This window comes from Thermomyces lanuginosus (assembly GCF_041956635.1).
Source record: "Thermomyces lanuginosus strain ATCC 200065 unplaced genomic scaffold VTN49scaffold_42, whole genome shotgun sequence".
In the NCBI taxonomy this organism is placed as follows: Eukaryota; Fungi; Ascomycota; class Eurotiomycetes; order Eurotiales; family Trichocomaceae; genus Thermomyces; species Thermomyces lanuginosus.
In genome coordinates this window covers 891,562-910,614 of record NW_027192376.1, presented here as the reverse complement: position 1 = coordinate 910,614, position 19,053 = coordinate 891,562, and the positions used below count along the sequence as shown (strand labels likewise).

Below are 19,053 nucleotides of genomic sequence, written 5' to 3'. Positions count from 1 at the left end.
GTTTCTAGCCTTAATCTCTACGTGAGAAGGCTTTGTCTTGCTTTCTTATTACGGCGGCTATCTGTCGGGATTTGGGTCTCGGTTTGCATGTGGTTGTCTTGGGATCTATTCTCTTTTTCGTCACCTGCGGTTTGCTACAGATCGGCGTTTGGGAGTTATGGGCGCGACTTGATATTGCTTCACATCGCCATATACCATTCTGCTCATCTACTCTGGAGGGGATCTGGATCTTGCTGCTCTTGAAATGTCTTGATTCTTCTGCTGACTTTGGACCGTTGTCACAAAAAAAACTCCAAGCGGATTTCGGAAGGAGGAATAATCGGGGAAGGGATTTTGTTCTCCAAATTTCGATTTGATTGATTGTTTTGAGGATGGGATGGCAATGTCTCTTCTGGGGTTGTTACTTTCTGCAACGCGATGATGAAATTGGGGTTTTCTGCAGGTTGCTTGGCCCGATGGTGAAGAACGGATTGCGGTGGTGCCTGTTGTCCACGGGAATCCGGTATATAGGATAGCCGAAAATCATAGATGGGGTTGGATGATGGTCGAAGCGCTGATGCTTCTGGCCGCTGGAAATTAGGGTAGGCCGAGTTCTCATCCGACATGTCCATTTCCGGCTGCAGATGATCTTCCTTGCATCGCTTCAAGGATTGTTTTCAGGTATTTCCTCGGTCGGAGTCGAGAGTTCTAGACCCTCAACTTCTAGACTCGTCCTGGATGATCTCGGCGGGTCGATGGCATGAATACATACTAGCTAGCCTCGTTTCTAAAAATTAGACCAGCCCCTGATTTTTCTGGGCACGGCCCGCGGCACCAACACTTTTTTTTTCGTTTTTGCACATTCCGAAGATCTCGAACGTTGAAGTTTCGACCGAGGTCCAGGCCTTTTGGTTAGGTTCTGTGATGTTCTGGACCTTTCGCGGCTTGCACAAGCTGCATGACTCACATGTGGCTTGCATGGCTGGAGGCTGTCCGGTGGCTGGTGAGGGGTGTGCCTCTAGAGATCCCGTAAGCCAGATTAGGAAAGAAATTTCAAACAGAACAAACAAGTCAAACGAGACAAAAATGTCGATCCGAAAGTGGGATGCCGAGTCATAGGCTCACGAGTGTGCGGTTCAATCAGTATAGGTGCTATCGGGATATTATCGGACTTCACAAAAGAAATTCTCCTCCTTTCTGGTTTTAAAAAAGATGGGGCCGAAGCAGAAAGGCGGCGGCGGAGGAGGAGGACAAGGAGGAGCCGGGAAACAAAAGGGCAACGCGGCGGAGGAAGTTGAAGAACCTTTGCAGGCTGTTGTATGTCGCGTTGCGTACTGTTTTCCTGCTTTGAAATTGTTGGCAATGGAACTGATATCAATTCGACACGAAGGTGCTTGCGGATACCTTTGAGACGCGATTCGAGCCGTTTACCTTGCAAAAGCCAAGGGTATGGGATTTTTCCCGGTGGAAGGAGTAGGAGAGCGCTGATGAATCGATCGATCACGATGATAGTGCCTTTTGCCTCTGGCGAATACTCCGCTGATTGAATACACGCTCGAATTCCTTGCCAATGCCGGGGTGCAGGAGGTGTTTCTCTACGGCGGTGCGCATTCGGATCAGCTAGAGAAGTATATTCTGTACGACTGAACACTCGTCAGCATCGTGTGAGGTGATATTGACGATCAAGGATAGGGCATCACGATGGAAAGCATCTTCGTCGCCGTTCAAGAAACTGACTTTCCTCAAATCTACATCGACGTCTGTCGGAGATGTGATGCGCGATCTCGACGGGAAGCATCTCATCACCGGCGACTTCATCGTCGTCAGCGGCGACGTGATCAGCAACCTGCCGATTGAGGATGCGCTGGCAAAGCACCGCGCGCGGCGCGCGGCAGACAAGAACGCCATCATGACCATGGTGCTCCGGGAAGCGGGCACACAGCACCGCACCAAGTCCGTCGGCGTCTCACCTGTCTTTGTCATCGATCCCACAAAAGATCGTTGCCTGCACTATGAGGAGATTGACCCTCATCGAGCTCGATCAGGGTCTGGGTCGGGTCCGGCCGGCCGTCTGACGATCGACATGGAACTCATCACGTCACACCCGGAAATCGACATCCGGCAGGATCTTATCGACTGCCGCATCGATATCTGCACGCCGGACGTGCTCAGCCTGTGGTCAGATAGTTTTGATTATCAGTCCCCGCGGAGACAGTTCTTGTACGGCGTGCTCAAGGACTACGAGCTGAACGGCAAGACGATTCACACGTACATTGTCAAGGATCACTACGCGGCTCGAGTCCGGGATCTTCCCGCCTACGACGCGGTTTCAAAGGATATTATTTCTCGTTGGACCTACCCGTTGTGTCCCGACACGAACCTGCTGCCTGGACATACCTACGAGCTGAGGCCGGGCAACCTGTATCAGGAACGAGGCGTGACGCTGGCCCGTTCCTGCGTAGTTGGACGGCGTTGCGTGCTAGGTCAAGGTACCAGCATCGGCGACAAGGCTACAGTTACCAACTCCGTGCTGGGGAGAAACTGCAGGATAGGGAAGAATGTTATCCTCGATGGAGTGTATATCTGGGACAATGCCGTCATTGGGGACGGGACCGAAATCCGTCAGGCGGTCATCGCAAATGATGTCGTCGTGGGTGAGAATTGCAAGATCCAGCCTGGTGCTCTAATATCATTTGGAGTGAAGCTGGACAACGGTGTAACGGTCAAATCGGGCGTGCGTGTAACTGCAGCTCCGAGAGACGGCGATGTCGTTCCCACCGATCCCCAGGTTGTGGGCAAGGAGGGGCACGGTTATGAGTACTTCCGTGATGAGGATGAAGATGATGATGATGATGCCGAAAGTGAAATAGTATCAGGCCTAGGTGAGTAGACCGGCCGAGCTAGCGGGACTTTGAACTGACAGTTTCCCAGTTTACAACATGGCACACCTGTCGCTGTCTACCGACTCCATCTCAACGCTCACAAGTGAAGTGTCAGATGAGGAGATGTTTCGAGAACACCGGTCCGATAGCTTTGGCACCTCGATGTCGGAGGAAGAGCATGACCAGTTCCAGCATGACGCCTCCACGAGCGTCTACGAGAGTCTCCGCGAAGGAGTGTCTGCGGACGTGGTGCAACTGGAACTGGTTAGTCTCCGGATGAGCGCGAACGCCTCGGACCACCAGGTGCGACGCGCGATTGCGACAGCGTTTATGCGGCGGGTCCAGGCCCTGATGGAGTCTGGAAAGGGCGCAGGCGAGGCCGTCCGGGACGTATTTACCAACTACAAGGTGGTGGTGGAACGCGGGCTGTTCGACAAGAACAAGGACGAGAAGAACGACCAGGTCGACCTGCTGCTGCAGATCCAGCAGGATCTCATCCACCGGGCCAAGGGTGAGACCATTCTACTGTTCACAGCTAAGCAGCTGTACGACCTCGACGTCATCGAGGAGGAGGCCTTTGAGGCTTGGTGGGAGGATGAACGGTCCAAGCGGACAGAGGAACTGCGCAGGGTCCGCAGTCAAACGCAGCAGTTTATCGAATGGCTGGCCACCGCGGAGGAAGAGGACAGCGAAGAGGAAGAGGAAGACAGTGAAGAGGAAGAGAGCGAGTGATGGAGGCTTCCTTTCGGTCTTTTGATCTAGGAGTGATAGACCTGGCTATGCTAATGCATGTATTACGGCGTTCATATATGTAACTATAGATTGGGAGATTCGAAATTCCCGGAGCCCACTTCGCCAACTGGCTTCATGCCTAAAAACATCGTAAGCCAGTTGTCCTAGATGAATACAGAAGGCGATGACTAAGCCGCGGGCGCCTGACCGGATTAGGCAACATCAAGGTTTGATCCCCGCCTGGTCCGATCCGCCCTTCTGCCGGGCGCCGTTGAGATGGTCTATCAACCGCTGCAGTGGGTAAATTGTTGGAGTGGTTTTGATGCGGCGCAGACTGGTGCCCATTAGTTACTAGTGGTGCACGGCTTCTACAAAGCTAACTATCAGCTTCTTTTGACTTTGCTGCCTATTTTTCTCGCCATCTGTGAAAGACTTTCCACCTGAGTCACCCTCTTGTTCACGCGCCTGGTCTCACTCCATCTTATCGCTAAGCGCGGGATCTAGCGATCATCATTCGAAGAACCCGTCCCTTTCCTCTCAACAGATTGCTTCGTTATTGAACATTCTGAACTTTGCTCGAGTTTCCTCAAAAGCCTAGTTCCTTTTTTCTTTTCTCTTGCCCTGAATCGTGGCTTGCCACGATCTAAACCACCTTCCACCACGCCGCCCAATACGAGGAAGAGAAAGGCGGTCGAGGCGGCGATCGACGAGGAGGACAACCACAGCACGGCCGTCTCGACCATAGATCGCAAGCTCGTCGCAGATAAAGAGCACCTTGTATCATCATCATCATCCAAGAGGGAAACCGATCTCGCGACACCAGCCACCACCGCCGCCGCTAGCATGGATTCGGAGGAGGACTTTATGTCTGATGCGTCAAGCCAAGGGGGGTTTTTGGAGGAACAAGAAAGCGAGGATGAGAGTTTTGGAGATGGTATGTCCTCTCCCCCTTTTATTTGGCGTTGATTTTGTTGGAGGGAGGAGGCTGACCCCTGGTAGAATTTGAGGAGGACCTCGACGCCGGCTTCTCGTACGACAAGGACATTGTCCAAAAGACGAAGAAACCGTTCGAGGTGGATTTCCGGGTGCTGAGCCCTGCGGATATCGAGCGGGAGCAGAACCAACAGATCCATGAGGTTGCCAACATCCTTGGTCTGCCGCCTGAGTCGGCGGCGATCCTGCTCCGCTTTGGCCGATGGAACCGCGAAAAGATTATTGAGACGTACATGGAACGGGCAGAGGAACTGCTGGAAGAGGCCGGGTTGGGCCAGAACTTTGAGGGCACGCCGAAGACTGAGGTCGTACCCGGTTTCATGTGCTCCATTTGCTGCGAGGATGGCGATGACCTCGAGACATACGCCATGCGCTGCGGCCATCGTTTCTGCGTAGATTGCTTCCGGCAGTATCTGGCCCACAAGATCCGGGAAGAGGGCGAGGCTGCGCGGATACAGTGTCCGCAGGATCAGTGCCATCGGATCGTGGACTCGAAATCGCTGGCCCTCTTGGTCACTGACGATCTCAAGGATCGGTAAGTTGCTGTCTTCTATTCGTCAAATGTCCCGATTTCTGACCCCATATAGATACCATAATCTCCTCATGCGCACCTACGTTGACGACAAGGACAATCTCAAGTGGTGTCCTGCCCCCAACTGTGAATACGCCATCGACTGCGCGGTAAAGCCGCGAGAACTTACCCGCATCGTGCCGACAGTGCGTTGCGGATGTGAGCACCGGTTCTGCTTCGGATGCGCACTCAACGACCACCAACCCGCTCCCTGCAAGCTCGTCAAGATGTGGCTGAAGAAGTGTGAGGATGACTCGGAAACGGCCAACTGGATTTCGGCCAACACCAAGGAATGCCCCAAGTGCCAGTCGACGATCGAGAAGAACGGCGGCTGCAACCACATGACCTGCCGCAAATGCAAGCATGAGTTTTGCTGGATGTGCATGGGTCTTTGGTCGGAGCACGGTACCAGCTGGTACAACTGCAGCCGGTATGAGGAGAAATCCGGGGCCGAGGCGCGGGATGCGCAGGCGCGATCACGGGCGCAGCTGCAGCGGTACCTGCACTACTACAACCGCTACGCCAACCACGAACAGTCGGCCCGGCTGGACAAGGACCTGTATCTGAAGACGGAGAAGAAGATGACCAGCCTGCAGTCGCAGTCGGGCATGTCGTGGATCGAGGTGCAGTTCCTGGCCACGGCGTCGCAGGCGCTGCAGCAGTGCCGTCAGACGCTCAAGTGGACGTACGCATTCGCGTACTACCTGGCGCGCAACAACCTGACAGACATCTTTGAGGACAACCAGAAGGACCTCGAACTGGCTGTGGAGAGCCTGAGCGAGATGTTTGAGAAGCCCATCAACGAGCTGGCCAACCTCAAGGTGGACATCCTCGACAAGACTGCCTATTGCAACAAGCGACGCGTGATTCTGTTGAGCTTTACTGCGGAGAATCTGAAGAATGGTAAGCGTCAAATCGGAATCTCTACCGAGCCATCAATTGCTAACGGTGCTACAGGAGACTGGGAGTTTAATGTCCAATTATGAGACACACGTACATTCTTTTTAATTCATTCGTTTTATGTTTTGCAAAGTTTATTTTTGTATCCGCAGCGGCAGCAGCATTCCATCGCATGGAGTCATTTGCGCTGGGTCAGTCAAGGCATTGTACAGTCTAGGGTTGTATGCCGATACAGGCGCCTACAACTTTACGCGTGCGGAGTTGATCTGCCGTGCATTTGGTAGTTACTATTTGGTACTTGGTATTGTCATGAGCGCTAGATCTATTCTCAATATTATCAATATAACAGCAGTACTATGATTGGATTTCTAATCTTCATGGTCGAGATCTGTGTGATCTGGGGGAAATGAGTGGTACGTACCTCGGCACTCGGAAGATCAATCTTCCGAGTTCTCGGGCGAGCAGAAACAAATCGGGCAAACACCGAGCCTCTGAACTCTATAGTTGTAGCGCTCCGATATTTCGGCCGTAGTCGGTTTTTTTCTCGTGAAGAAATGACAGTCGGTTTTCGGAGTTTGTCAGGCTACCATTTTGAGTTTTGATGCAAGAAATTTTTTAGGAACTTTTGCCCGAGTATTGTTCGCAGGATTGAAGGAGACATTTCCGCGGTTGCTGGCACCGTAATCGTCCAGGAATCAGTTTTCGAAAGAGGAGAGCAAAGAACAGTTATCGTAGTTATTTTGGGACTGCAATCTGAATAAGGCGGGAAGTTGGAGATGGTGCGGGGGGAAGATGTCGATGATGAAATGTCATGGGTGAATTTCGGATCAGATAAAAAAGTATCAGATCGTCCTCGAAAACGAACGGCAATCGGCCTACAGTATGTACGGAGTACTTGGCAAATGTATAATGCAAGAAAATGATCGAATTGATATCGTCATGAGATGCGTTGCATCCGATATATAAGTAAATCTCATGCATGGATGGAATAGTCTTGTTTGGAGTCGAAAGAATTTCTGCCGCCACAAGCTCCAAAAATCCAAAATCAATCACGACGCAGATCAAAAAGTCAAAATCCGCCTCCGATTCGATCTGTCCGTTGATTACAGAACATTTGAGCAGAATGAATTAGATTTGTTCTGTTAGATTTTGCGATCTTTTGTTCTCTTTTACATATTTTGTTTGCGTATCAATCGACCCTAATATCGGGCCTCGGCGACTTTCACGTTCCCTACGCCAGAGAGAGACAAGAACTCCGCGATTCCGGCTCCAACGACCGCAAAACCCCAGGAAAAAGACTGATATTATATTACAACGAGGGTGGTCCGCGTAGCCCTCACCAAACTCGTCGATCGCATATCTCTCTCCTCTCTTCTTTTCTCTCTACTTTTTTTTCTCTCTTCTCTCGGCAGCCCATCGCAACCCTGGCGGCTCCGGCTGCGACCGAGAGAGCATCTGCTCTTCCTCCTGCTCGAATGGCGGAACACATTTCGGGCCAGGAATATGAGTACGTTTCTCTTTCTGCGGGCAAATTGGCAATGGCACAATTGTTCGCGACCGAGGAAATGGAGGCTGACTGGGTGTTTTGTGGTGAAATTTTAGCTACGAAGCTCTCCCGTCCCATTATGGCCTCGGGCACAACATGCTCGCGGGCGCATTCGCCGGGATTGCGGTACGCTCTTGGTTCCTCTCGATTGGCAATATGCGTGGCTGATTTAATTCTATTTAGGAACACTCGGTTATGTACCCGGTAGACTTGTTAAAGGTTTGTGCCAACAACGCTAGAAAAAGTCGAACTCTTCCCCCCGCTGATCGTTGCCATGCGGAAATAGACTCGAATGCAAATCCTTCATCCCTCCGCAAGCGGCTTGTATACCGGTTTAACGAATGCCGTGTCGACGATCTACCGAATCGAGGGTTGGCGGACGTTATGGAAGGGCGTTTCGAGCGTCATCGTGGGTGCGGGTACGGAACCGAGCGCCGGTTACGTTAGTGGTGGGTTAATATGCTGAGATTGAGTCGCACAGGTCCCGCCCACGCCGTTTATTTTGGTACCTACGAATTGGTCAAGGATTTGGCCGGAGGAAATGTCGATGATGGGCATCATCCGTTCGCAGCTGGTGAGTCCCGACCGTAAACAAGGGTTCTTGCGCGAGTTACGCTGATGCCCCGGGCAGCGTTGAGCGGAGCCTCAGCAACAATTGCTAGCGATGCTCTCATGAATCCATTTGACGGTAGGTACCAGTTCCCCATGCGATGGAAATGAGAGTCTGACTGTCTCAGTCATCAAACAACGCATGCAAGCCCAAGGCGCAACCCACAAGACCATCGCGCAATGTGCGCGCGCCGTCTACCGCGCCGAAGGGCTACAAGCCTTTTACGTCTCGTACCCCACGACACTGTGCATGACCGTGCCGTTCACGGCGACGCAGTTCGTGGCCTACGAGTCGATATCAAAGGTCATGAACCCGAACAAGGAATATGACCCGCTCACCCACTGCGTGGCTGGTGGGTTAGCCGGCGCCGTGGCCGCCGCGGTCACCACGCCGCTCGACGTGATCAAGACGCTACTCCAAACGCGCGGGATCACGCAGGACCCGGAGGCGCGCACAGCAAGAGGGTTATTCGATGCGGCCACCATCATCCAGCGAAAGTTTGGATGGACTGGGTTCCTGCGGGGAATACGGCCACGCATCATTTCGACGATGCCCAGCACGGCTATTTGCTGGTATGTTCCTGTTCTGATAAACGAAAGGAATCATCACGCTGACTCTTGCAGGACATCGTATGAAATGGCCAAGGCATACTTTAAGCATCAACAAGACGAAACATGACGCTAGCGTGCAGTACACATTCAGATTGCATCGCACGCATTGTCTGGGGAGTCACCAGTCACTGCGTCTGATCTACGGACGGCACTGATCTCCTCATTGCCTCTGTATATCTGTATTTTCTTACGCTTCGCATGTGGGCGCCATCTATCTCACGGCAGACATCCTTTAATTCTGATACACGTGCTTTTCTGTCTGTCTGTCCGAGTCTGTCATTTCCGGCGTTGGAACCGGTAGAGCAAAAAGAAAAAAGAACGAGTGGGCATGCTGCTGGGATATTCCTTGTCGGATGGAACTGATGATTGATTGATGTGTAGGTCTGGGGGCTGTTTGTGCGTTGGACCTTCTTCGATTCACTGTTGTGTGTTTATGCCAGATTTCGAACCTCTGTACTCATAGACGTCTTCTTGACATACCCCCAAGAAGGGCGATGCAATGCTTTTGTGATTGATACATTCCTCTCATCAAAATGGATAGATGGATTACATAAGCCCAGTATGGGAGAAAACGAGCTCGACTACGTCACAGATTCTCTCGTCGGTTCGAGCCATAAATCGACAGGAGACTTTTTACTTGCCGTGGTTCAATTCCAAGTTGAGCAGGGCGTATATCAGCCTTTTTGTGCAAGAGAGAGGCTGGGAAATTAAACGTCTCGGCGTTGATGAGAGCTCAGCGCCACCACTTGACATTCATCACATCTTCCCTAGCTCCGATATCGATAACCGCAAATCACTTATATCAGTACAATTTCTAGAACTCATCCAAGGAGCTACAGGCAGACAGCGTCGCATGGCCGACACGAGTCTTGTCTGTTCTCCCGCGTGTGGATCTCGACTTTCTGAATGATGCGCTCCAAGCCTTCGTCTTCGCTGCAGAAGACGTATGATGAGTGTTATTTGATGTGCTCGACGGCGGTATACTTTGAGGGACAGGTTCGATCCCCAATTCATATACCAAGAGCAGTTTCTAACTGGAGGAAAGAATAATGAACCAGAAGCCCTCCGATCATGGCGCAATGCCCTCGAAACCATCTACTATCACAATGCCTACCGCGTTCCGCCTAACTACGTGCCCAAGAACGAGACTGAGAGGGTCCTGCAAGAATCCATCCGCCAGTTAGAGCTGCAGTGCAAGGAGCGCGTGGATCTGCTCGAGGCGTTGCAGGAGAGTTGGAAGGAGGCTGCTGCTAATTCTTCCTCCGGAGGTGGAAAGGAGGCTCCGAAGCAGCAGTCGTCCTCCTCGTCGTCTTCACAGCAGCGTGCAAAGTTGGAAAAGGGTAAGAAGCCAGTTACGAGCCCGGTGGTGGAAGCAAGTAGTACGCCTGGGTGGATCGCCGATGGGACAGTGCCTGCCATGGATTATGATGATTTGTGCAAACCACCAGCGCTGCCACCGCGCCCACAGCCGCCGTCACGATCGTCGTCCTCATCGGTCAAACCGAGCGGATATGGTCGTGAAGCGTCGGTGTCGCCCTCACCTCTGGCTCGTGAGACATCCCGCGGTTCCAGCCCGGAGCGACGCAGGGTGATGCTCACCACGCTGCGGCAAAAGAAAGACGGCTCGACGCCGAAAAAGGGCAAGGCAAAAGCAAGCAGTGGCCGCAACTCGTCCCGCCCGGCGGCGTCCAAAGCAGCAGGATTGGCGTGGGGGTCACTGGGTCTAGGAGCTTCGTCGTCTGGAGACAGTGTAACAGAGACTGATGCAAAGCGGGAGCGTACGGAGACGAATAAGGTGCGCGCGCCGCCGCCGGACTACTTCTCGCCGTCGTATTGGCGGGAACCCCAGGTGGCCGATCCGCTATCGTCGTCGTCCAGATCTGCGTCCGCTCTTCCAGAGCAGGCGGCGGCCGCGGCGGCAAGCAAGTCCCTATCAGCAAACGATCCACAGAGGCAGTCTCCTAGATCAGCACCGCTTGCTCGGAAGGAATACGTGGATTGGAGCCCCGGTCCTGACCCGCCGTCGTTCAACAGGTCGAGTTCTACCCCGCAGGCGTCGTCGATCCCAAGGTTGAGCCCAGCGGCGCCACGAGGACCGAGAAATTATGCGTCATCGCCTAGCGAGGATGAGCAGAGGCGATCGCGCCGATCAGAGCGAGAAGTACCGGGGCGGAAAGCCACGACAACAGCTCCCGAAAGACAGCGAGTAGCACCACCATCAAGCCCATCTGAAGACTCAGCGCCATCTTCTGAGGAAGACGAGACGGACCGTACCTTCCGGGACATCCTGAAGAAGCTCCCACGAGGCATTGATGTGACCGCCGCGCGGCAGATCCTCAACGACGTGATTGTGCGCGGTGACGACGTGCACTGGGACGACATTGCGGGACTGGAAACAGCCAAGAACGCTCTCAAAGAGGCCGTGGTGTATCCATTCCTCCGGCCGGAACTCTTCCGGGGTCTACGGGAACCCGCGCGGGGGATGCTGCTCTTCGGGCCGCCCGGAACGGGCAAGACGATGCTTGCGCGTGCCGTTGCTACAGAGTCCAAGTCGACCTTCTTCTCCGTGTCCTCGTCGACCCTCACGTCCAAATGGCACGGCGAGAGCGAAAAGCTAGTGCGCGCGCTGTTCGGCTTAGCAAAAGCGCTAGCACCGTCAATCATCTTCGTCGACGAGATCGACTCGCTGCTGTCGATGCGGTCGTCCGGCACGGAGCATGAGGCGTCCCGGCGGTCCAAGACGGAGTTTCTCATCCAGTGGTCCGATCTGCAGCGGGCTGCGGCAGGAGCTCCGAATTCCTCCTCATCCGGTGATGCAAGCCGCGTGCTCGTCCTCGCCGCAACCAACCTCCCTTGGGACATTGACGAAGCCGCGCGCCGCCGCTTCGTGCGCCGGCAGTACATCCCGTTGCCGGAGAGCCCTGTCCGGGAGCAGCAGCTGCGGAAGCTGCTCAGTCATCAGAAGCATGAGCTGACGGATGATGATATCGAGGTTTTAGTTCAACTCACCGAAGGTATCTTCGTTCTTTCTCCTTTCTTCGTGGTGTTTTCGTTTAACGTAGTGATTGATGTGGTTAGGGTTTTCTGGCTCCGACATCACGGCGCTCGCTAAAGATGCCGCCATGGGCCCGCTACGTAACCTCGGCGAGGCATTGCTACACACGCCGATGGAGCAAATCCGGCCAATTCGGTTTGAGGATTTTGAAGCGAGTCTGTGTACGATCCGACCGAGTGTGAACCGTGAGGGACTTCGGCGATATGAAGAGTGGGCAAGGGAGTATGGCGAACGGGGAGGTTAAACCCATCAGTCTGATAGATAGATTTGTCTAGTGCAATAACACAAATAAAAAGAAAAGCTAAAGTACATAATCCGTAGTAGTATGTGTACAGATGTACTAAATCACGCCGACTCCGTCTTCGTAGACGACGACGACGACGACGACAAGATCGACCCCGACTCCTCCAACCGCTTCTGCACCAACTTCTTAATCCTCCCGACACTCTTCTCCTTCGCCTCTTCCACCACCTCATTCACATCGCGTCCTTGCCTCTGCGCTCTCCGCTGCAACTTGGCCCAGCGTTCTTCCAACCTCTCCCTTTCCCTTTCCTCCGGCGTCATCACCGGCGGCCGTTCCTCCAACGGGGTCCCAAACGGCGCAATAATCTTTTCCACCACATGCCGCACACGCGGCGAGCGACGCGCACCGGAAGAGAATTCAATCACATCCCCTTCCCGCAGGGAACCGCGGGGGTCATGCACGAGATACGTCGTGACCTTGGGGTAGAATTTCCGGATATGCTTGTCCCAGGTGATGTGCTTGTGCGCCACGCGCGCAGTCTTTTGCATGGTGTGCGTGGCGATCACGCGGCCGACTTTGCGGGTGCTGGGGAAGGTGCGAAGGGGGAGGTCTGGCAATTCATTCTCGTTCAATGTTGGTGTCGTCGTCGATGGTGGTGTGTTGTTTTCGGGTTGTGATGATGTTGTCGATGTTGGGGTGGAATACGATCGGGAGGAGAATGATGCCGGCCCAGCCGTCGTCGCAGTGATGGCTTTCAATACTGATGTTGTTGCTGTGGCATCTCGAATTGTCGTAGTCGTCGTCGAACGGTAGTAGAATCCTCGACTGAGGACAGTGAATGCCCGGCGGATTGGGAGATTCGTCGCCATTGGTGCCAATTGCTCTTCCCGTTCAATGTGCCAATCAATTCACCTCATGCTACCCTCCAAATCTTTCCCCCGTAACGAGTCGCAAACTCGTGTTCTGATGGCGATGGAGTTGCTGAACCCGTCGATAAAATTTAGGAACGACGGTCGTGCAAACTTGCACGCACGTCTGTGTTTGCATTGTTTGCAATTACTGGCCAATCAAAACACCCCAATCGAACCTAGCCCGTAATTCGATGCCCATGCTCCCGATAGATGGAACGACGAACTCCTAGTGTACATGAATGCACGATCGATTAATCACATAGCAGTCATGATTTTATACATCTATGGAACCGCTTGCTCCTCGCCATTTTGCTTTTTCTCCTCCGCCTCCTCCTCCGGACCATCCGGCAACGGGCGCCCCGACAACCCATCTTGAAGCAACGACGGCTTGCGCACATGCACCCTTCGCTCTTGCGACGAGACACGCTTCAGCTCGCTGACAAACGACTGGCCCCAGAATGCACTGTACGAATTAGCCTATGACTCAAAGGCATTCTGAATAAAGGAAGGAAGGATTACCTTGTGTATTTTGACACGTATTTCTCCAGCTTAGAGAAATTCAGCGCCTTTTGCTCTGGGCTCATAGTCACCGCCTCCTGGTACGCGTTGGCCAGCTCTTCCGTATTCCAGGGGTTGACGATGATGCTGCCGTTGAGGCTTTGCGCCGCGCCCGCAAATTCGGACAGCACTAGCACGCCGTGTCGCTTGTGCTGCGTGGCAATGTACTCGTAGGCCACTAGATTCATGCCGTCTCGCGTCGACGACACGATGCAGGCGTCCGACACGGCGTACAGCGCAATGAGCTCGTCAAAATTGACCGACTTGTGCAGGAAGTGGATTGGCATGAACTCGACGGTGCCTACTCAATCAGCATATAACCGCTTCCTTCGAAGAGAAGATACTCACCGAACTTTCCGTTGATCCGCCCAACCAGCTCGTTAACGACTGCCCGCAAATTCTGATATTCCTCCACGTCCTGCCGACTCGGCACGGCCACCTGGACCAGTACCACCTTACCGACCCATTCCGGGTGGTCGCTCAGAAACACCTCGAGGGCATGCATCTTCTGTGGAACCCCCTTGATGTAGTCCAGTCGGTCGACGCCGACCATCAGTTTGACGCCCTGGAACTTTTGCTCCAGCTGCGCGATGCGCTTCTGCACTTTTTCCTTCTGTAGGCCCTCCCGGAACTTCTCCGGATCGATACCGATCGGGAACGCTCCTGTGGCGACGATCCGCCCTTGGAATTCAATCCCGTTTGGTGTGGTGTTGAGGCCACTATGCAAGTTAGCTTTGTTCATATTCGATTAAATCTCGGGTCACCTACAGAAGCCGCGAGCAACTGCTCAAAAAATGTCTTGTATAGTCGTATGTATGGAATCCGATCAGATCGCAGTGCAAGACGCCCAGCAGCAACTCGTTGCGCACAGGCAGGATGCGGTAGATTTCGCTGCTGGGAAAAGGCGTGTGCAGGAAGAAGCCTATTTTGACATTCTTCTTGGAGTCGCCAATTTCCTCGCGCAGCATTTCCGGCAGGAGCATGAGATGGTAGTCATGTACCCAGATCAAATCTCCATCCTGCACGTCGGCCGCCACTGCCTGCGCAAACAACCGGTTCGCCTCCCTGTATGCGTCCCAAGCGGACTCGTCAAAGGTGATTTCGCCGGGGTGGTAATGGAACAGCGGCCATAGGATCGAGTCTGCGCAGTCAGCTTCCCAATCCTTCCGTTACTTTTTGGTGACGGAGTAGACGCACTGGAAAATCCATTATAATGTCGATCTGCGAGCTCATCATCAATAAACACAGGAATCGCGCCGTACTCGTCCTTCAGCCGCTTCTGGACAACGGGTATCTCCTCCTCCGGCACCTCCAGACCCGGCCAGCCATACCAACGGAACGTCGTCGACCGGGTCAGGCCGCTCAGCCCACTGACCAGGCCGCCCGACGACATGGAAAAGTCATACTTGCCATTGTCGGAGCGCTTGATGGTGATGGGCAGACGATTGGAGACGAGTAGCAATCGCGACTCCTCCGAGTTGCTGCTCTCTTTGCTTTCTTCGAGAGAAGGCATTTTGAACTGCTCCTCTTCTCTTCTTCTCCGCAAAACTGCCAAATTATCGAGCTTGGCTCCTTTTGAGGGGTAGTTATCGATTTCTTGTAATATCGTGATAGACTGGAGGCTGGGTCTATGACGACGGCGGGGCAGTAGGGAAAAATACAACTCTGAAGAACCTTAAGGCAGAAAAGCGACCATCAACAAAACCGATGGGTGATTAAAATATAAAATTAGAACACAATCCAAGAAATGAAAAACGGATTGCGGGATTAATGATCTTTCTCAACGCCAACATTCTCAAAATCTCAATACTGAGAGAAGGACTGAAAGCGTGTAGTTTTTAAGGCTCGTGATTGGGGGGGGGTCAGTCAATCATGGCGCTAAGTTGGGCCGATGACGTCGGCGTTTGTTCAACTACTTCCTGGGTTATCAAGACTTGATCAGGTATCATATTAAGGTTACCTCTTTTTTATTTTGTAACGATCAACGGGAGGAAACGGGAGGGGAAGGGGGATGTAGCATGGAAGTGGGCAAGACTTAATGTCAATCAAGATTCAGGCCTTGATGCTGTCAGGCCTCAACTTGGTCCAGATCAATGACACGATTTATGCAACGAATCAAGACCCCGGCCAAAAAGGATTGGCATTTTGGCTTGGAATGCGACTAAGAATGCTGCCCAATCATCTACCAAATTCCCTTCTAGAAGAATCCCTCCTGTCTTCAAAAGTCCTGGAATCGCTCACATGCTGGGCCGAAGGGCAGACAAGTATCTAGATGAAAGGACAATGTACTAGATACTGAATTGAACCCTAATAAATCCCGATGGACAGAACTCCCGGCGGGCCCCGCCCCGGAATACTTGCCGATCATCCGCTGCTCTCACAAAGCCGGTTGACCGACGTTCAGCCGCCATGTTCCCGATGAGGGATCATGCCGCACCCGGCCCTCTTGCTCCAGCTTCGACAGTACCTGGGTAACGCCTCTGGATGCTGCGACGTGGAGACTTTCCGGCACATCTCGGTAAATAACCTTGACGATATCCATTGGCGTCCAGTCGCGGACGCGATCAGGGGTCGAGCGCCCCGCCACGGCTTCTTCGTCCGATTCGCCATACCGCAGAACGCGAAGCACCTCGTCCTCTCGCTGCTGCCGGTGTTTGATATATTCTGTGATTTTGGTCGTTGCGTTGTCAATGACCGGGCCGTGGCCGGGATATGCCCGACCGGATACTCGGTCTTTCATCTTCCGTAGACTAGCCAAATATGTGTTGAGATCCTCAAACACGGCGGTGCCATGGCCCAGGACATCTACACAATCAGAGTCTTCCCCATGCCCAATCGGAAATGGAACATACTGTCACCCGTGAAAATAGCGTCCTCTTCCTCGAACACAAAACACATATGATCCTTGGTATGCCCCGGAGTATGGAACGCCCGTAACGTCGCCCCTTCCACGGCAAATACTTGACCATCTTGAATGTCTGCCTGCCCCTCATCCGGGTTATGCTTATGCACCGTAGCCTTGGGACATAGCTTGAGGAGGTCCGGGATGCCCTTGACGTGATCGACGTGCCAGTGGGTGATCAGAGCCTTATGAACCGTTGCTTTTTCCTCTTGCAGCACCGATTGCAAGAGGTTCGCCCATCGCGGTACACCTTCGCCGGTGTCGATGAGGAGGCGCTGCGGACCCCGACCAACAAGGTAGGTGTTTGTTCCTACGGTAAGCACCTCAATTTTTTGTTCCTTTTTGACGGTTAGATTCAATTTGGGCTTCTACCTTGCAGTGTAAACTACAATTGCTGTCAGATCTATCCTTAAGGTCATGCTTCTTTGCTCTTTCCACTGACCTTGCCAGGATTCCCACCCAGAATCCGTATCACCGAGGCACTCAGCCGCTCTACCTCGGCGAGAGGAACCAATTGCGTTGCCATGGATAGAACCAACTGAAGTGTAGTATTGTCACAGAAAACTCGATACTATACAAATTCGCAGGTGGTCACATCTTGCCACTTTTGTGATTTATCCAGCAGCACTGAGTGATTACCTCGGGATTTTCGAATTCTATAGTCAACGCGTGCGGTATGTTCCAGAGTGTGCGGAGAATCAGAAACTGATAAGCAAATCTTGGGACAACCTCACGCGATCTGCACGTGATTGGCTTGATAAGGATAGGTTCGTTGCGGGGTAAACTACCTGTCTATTTCGGCATAGTCTGATTAACTCCCAACGGACGCAATGACATCATCGACGATGGAATTGACTTCGAGCACTGATTGTACGAGTCAACCTCATACCCAACTACTCCGTACAGTATCACAATAATTGCGAAGCAATCATTCTGAAGGGCAACTTTCATATCCGTAAACCTTCGAGAAAGTAGGGATTTGGAAAGGCTTTACATTGCTCGATACTGCGTCTGTGCTTGATGGCGACCTTTGGGAAATTCCGGCGACGTTAATTACATCGACGTTCTTTCGTCACTACATAGGTAGTTATGGGTGATGATAAAAAGTCACTAGATCACTTCCCTCAAAAGTTGTGACTCAGGGACATTGCATCCATCCATGCGTCCAGCCCGCATGATAGTAGACAAAGTCGAATCATAATTGATTCAAGTATGATTCCGAAGAGCGATCAGGGCCGCAAATTGGGATGGAGTCTCGTTATTCTTTGAAGATCCACTTCGATCTAACAGCCAAAAAGAACAGGAAAGATCACGTCCACTCGTTCCAGGCTTCAATATCTCAACTGCTCGCGTCGAATTAGGCACTTTTCCATTCCCTTTCAGTCGTCGGAGGATATTATATTCTCGAATTTGATAAACACTGAACGTCGGCATATAATGAGGCATCGCGTCCGCGGAAGACGATGAACAAATCGCGATCGATGCGAGTGTTCATGCCAAGGCCAATACATCGGCTCCTCTCTCCGTTTTGTGCCATTTTCAATGTTATTTTGGAATTATTGCATTTCGATTCTGTGCAGTTTGGACCGCTGGTTGGCCAAACCTAGCTAGTAGCAGGCCATCAGATGTTGGCTAGAGCTGTCTTTTCATCTCGGAGACACCGTCATTGGGGATCTTTTGGGGTAAATCTTATTTCACCCGGCAGCCGGAAGGGGTCTGTGACGCCTTCGACTCCTCTCCTCAAACATTTGGGGGAATTTTGCTTCTTAGTATCATTTTCGATGAGTTGCAGTTGCAAGGCATGACTTGCAATTTGCTGGGAGGGATTGTCGCTTTTTTGGCTTCCTTTCCGCGGCGGCCTAGGAGCTCAACGCCATGCAACTCGCTCAGCCAGCGTGTTGAGCAGGAACATTAGGAATTCAGGAGAGAACAGGCCGACAGCGTTTTGTTGGATGCGTTCCAGCTGCTAAGGATGATGAGAAATTAAACTGAAATTAACTATGATAGATTCCGAATTCTTTTTATGATTTGTATTATGATGGTGGGAGTCGAAGAAGTTGAGTGCGAGCCTACCTCCGTTGCTCTTCTTATACCCGCGAGGAATTCCCATATCTATTGTTTCTTCCGGAAGTGCCTGTTACTGAACTGGTTCTTTCCATTTTCATGAATGGAACTTATTTGATGGCGTTTAGATTCTTATTCGGAAGGCAACCACCACTTCAGCATCACAGTATCATATTTCTTCTGTGACGTACATGATGCTTCTACAGCTGTCGCAAGACTGAATCTTGTCGGACTAAAGCGCTTTGAACTTTCGTCACGGCGGCAGGGGACTGGAACGTGAAAAAAGGAATCATTCATAAGCCTACAATTTGTACATCCAAAGCTAAACAGACAAGGAAAACACAAATGTGACATAAAACCATCAGGCCTATCTCATGAAACGGACCAACAAAACAACCAACCGACCAAAATGAGAAATCTAGCGTCCGTCCTCTCCGCCCTAGTCGGACAAACGTAAAGAATTTCTTTTCCGTCATATCATGAAATCACCATTGT

At 52.3% G+C, this 19,053-nt stretch overlaps 10 protein-coding genes across 10 annotated transcripts in view; 5 read left to right on the top strand and 5 right to left on the bottom strand.

The window, feature by feature from the left end:
* VTN49DRAFT_7072 (uncharacterized protein) overlaps positions 1–243 on the top strand; it is a gene marked incomplete at both ends in the record, with an annotated part of 3,027 nt that extends 2,784 nt beyond the window's left edge. The window contains one exon of the mRNA XM_069415301.1: positions 30–243. Within this exon, the coding sequence (XP_069265112.1) occupies positions 30–243 (214 nt within the window). The remainder of the gene's footprint in view (positions 1–29) is intronic.
* A 35-nt stretch (positions 244–278) lies between these two features.
* VTN49DRAFT_7071 (uncharacterized protein) lies at positions 279–611 on the bottom strand (the record flags this gene model as incomplete). The annotated part of the gene is made up of 1 exon (XM_069415300.1): positions 279–611. The coding sequence occupies one exon, from the start codon at positions 609–611 to the stop codon at positions 279–281; it is 333 nt and encodes a 110-aa protein (XP_069265111.1).
* A 580-nt stretch (positions 612–1,191) lies between these two features.
* On the top strand, positions 1,192–3,593 carry VTN49DRAFT_7070 (uncharacterized protein; the record flags this gene model as incomplete). Its single annotated transcript, XM_069415299.1, has 5 exons — positions 1,192–1,296; positions 1,370–1,426; positions 1,492–1,616; positions 1,672–2,861; positions 2,911–3,593. 5 exons carry the CDS (start codon positions 1,192–1,194, stop codon positions 3,591–3,593), a joined length of 2,160 nt encoding a protein of 719 aa, XP_069265110.1.
* An 843-nt stretch (positions 3,594–4,436) lies between these two features.
* On the top strand, positions 4,437–6,143 carry VTN49DRAFT_7069 (uncharacterized protein; the record flags this gene model as incomplete). Its single annotated transcript, XM_069415297.1, has 4 exons — positions 4,437–4,527; positions 4,593–5,121; positions 5,174–6,060; positions 6,115–6,143. 4 exons carry the CDS (start codon positions 4,437–4,439, stop codon positions 6,141–6,143), a joined length of 1,536 nt encoding a protein of 511 aa, XP_069265109.1.
* Positions 6,144–7,532: 1,389 nt separating this feature from the next.
* On the top strand, positions 7,533–8,891 carry VTN49DRAFT_7068 (uncharacterized protein; the record flags this gene model as incomplete). The annotated part of the gene is made up of 8 exons (XM_069415296.1): positions 7,533–7,564; positions 7,660–7,729; positions 7,787–7,822; positions 7,890–8,022; positions 8,085–8,177; positions 8,235–8,291; positions 8,341–8,785; positions 8,837–8,891. The coding sequence occupies 8 exons, from the start codon at positions 7,533–7,535 to the stop codon at positions 8,889–8,891; spliced, it is 921 nt and encodes a 306-aa protein (XP_069265108.1).
* Positions 8,892–9,056: 165 nt separating this feature from the next.
* VTN49DRAFT_7067 (uncharacterized protein) lies at positions 9,057–9,344 on the bottom strand (the record flags this gene model as incomplete). The annotated part of the gene is made up of 2 exons (XM_069415295.1): positions 9,057–9,244; positions 9,305–9,344. The coding sequence occupies 2 exons, from the start codon at positions 9,342–9,344 to the stop codon at positions 9,057–9,059; spliced, it is 228 nt and encodes a 75-aa protein (XP_069265107.1).
* Positions 9,345–9,730: 386 nt separating this feature from the next.
* VTN49DRAFT_7066 (uncharacterized protein) lies at positions 9,731–12,123 on the top strand (the record flags this gene model as incomplete). Its single annotated transcript, XM_069415294.1, has 3 exons — positions 9,731–9,820; positions 9,870–11,838; positions 11,903–12,123. 3 exons carry the CDS (start codon positions 9,731–9,733, stop codon positions 12,121–12,123), a joined length of 2,280 nt encoding a protein of 759 aa, XP_069265106.1.
* Positions 12,124–12,224: 101 nt separating this feature from the next.
* On the bottom strand, positions 12,225–12,992 carry VTN49DRAFT_7065 (uncharacterized protein; the record flags this gene model as incomplete). Its single annotated transcript, XM_069415293.1, has 1 exon — positions 12,225–12,992. The coding sequence occupies one exon, from the start codon at positions 12,990–12,992 to the stop codon at positions 12,225–12,227; it is 768 nt and encodes a 255-aa protein (XP_069265105.1).
* A 324-nt stretch (positions 12,993–13,316) lies between these two features.
* VTN49DRAFT_7064 (uncharacterized protein) lies at positions 13,317–15,105 on the bottom strand (the record flags this gene model as incomplete). Its single annotated transcript, XM_069415292.1, has 5 exons — positions 13,317–13,497; positions 13,554–13,893; positions 13,941–14,311; positions 14,361–14,733; positions 14,790–15,105. 5 exons carry the CDS (start codon positions 15,103–15,105, stop codon positions 13,317–13,319), a joined length of 1,581 nt encoding a protein of 526 aa, XP_069265104.1.
* An 864-nt stretch (positions 15,106–15,969) lies between these two features.
* On the bottom strand, positions 15,970–17,020 carry VTN49DRAFT_7063 (uncharacterized protein; the record flags this gene model as incomplete). The annotated part of the gene is made up of 4 exons (XM_069415291.1): positions 15,970–16,397; positions 16,445–16,804; positions 16,867–16,879; positions 16,937–17,020. The coding sequence occupies 4 exons, from the start codon at positions 17,018–17,020 to the stop codon at positions 15,970–15,972; spliced, it is 885 nt and encodes a 294-aa protein (XP_069265103.1).
* Positions 17,021–19,053: the final 2,033 nt, after the last annotated feature.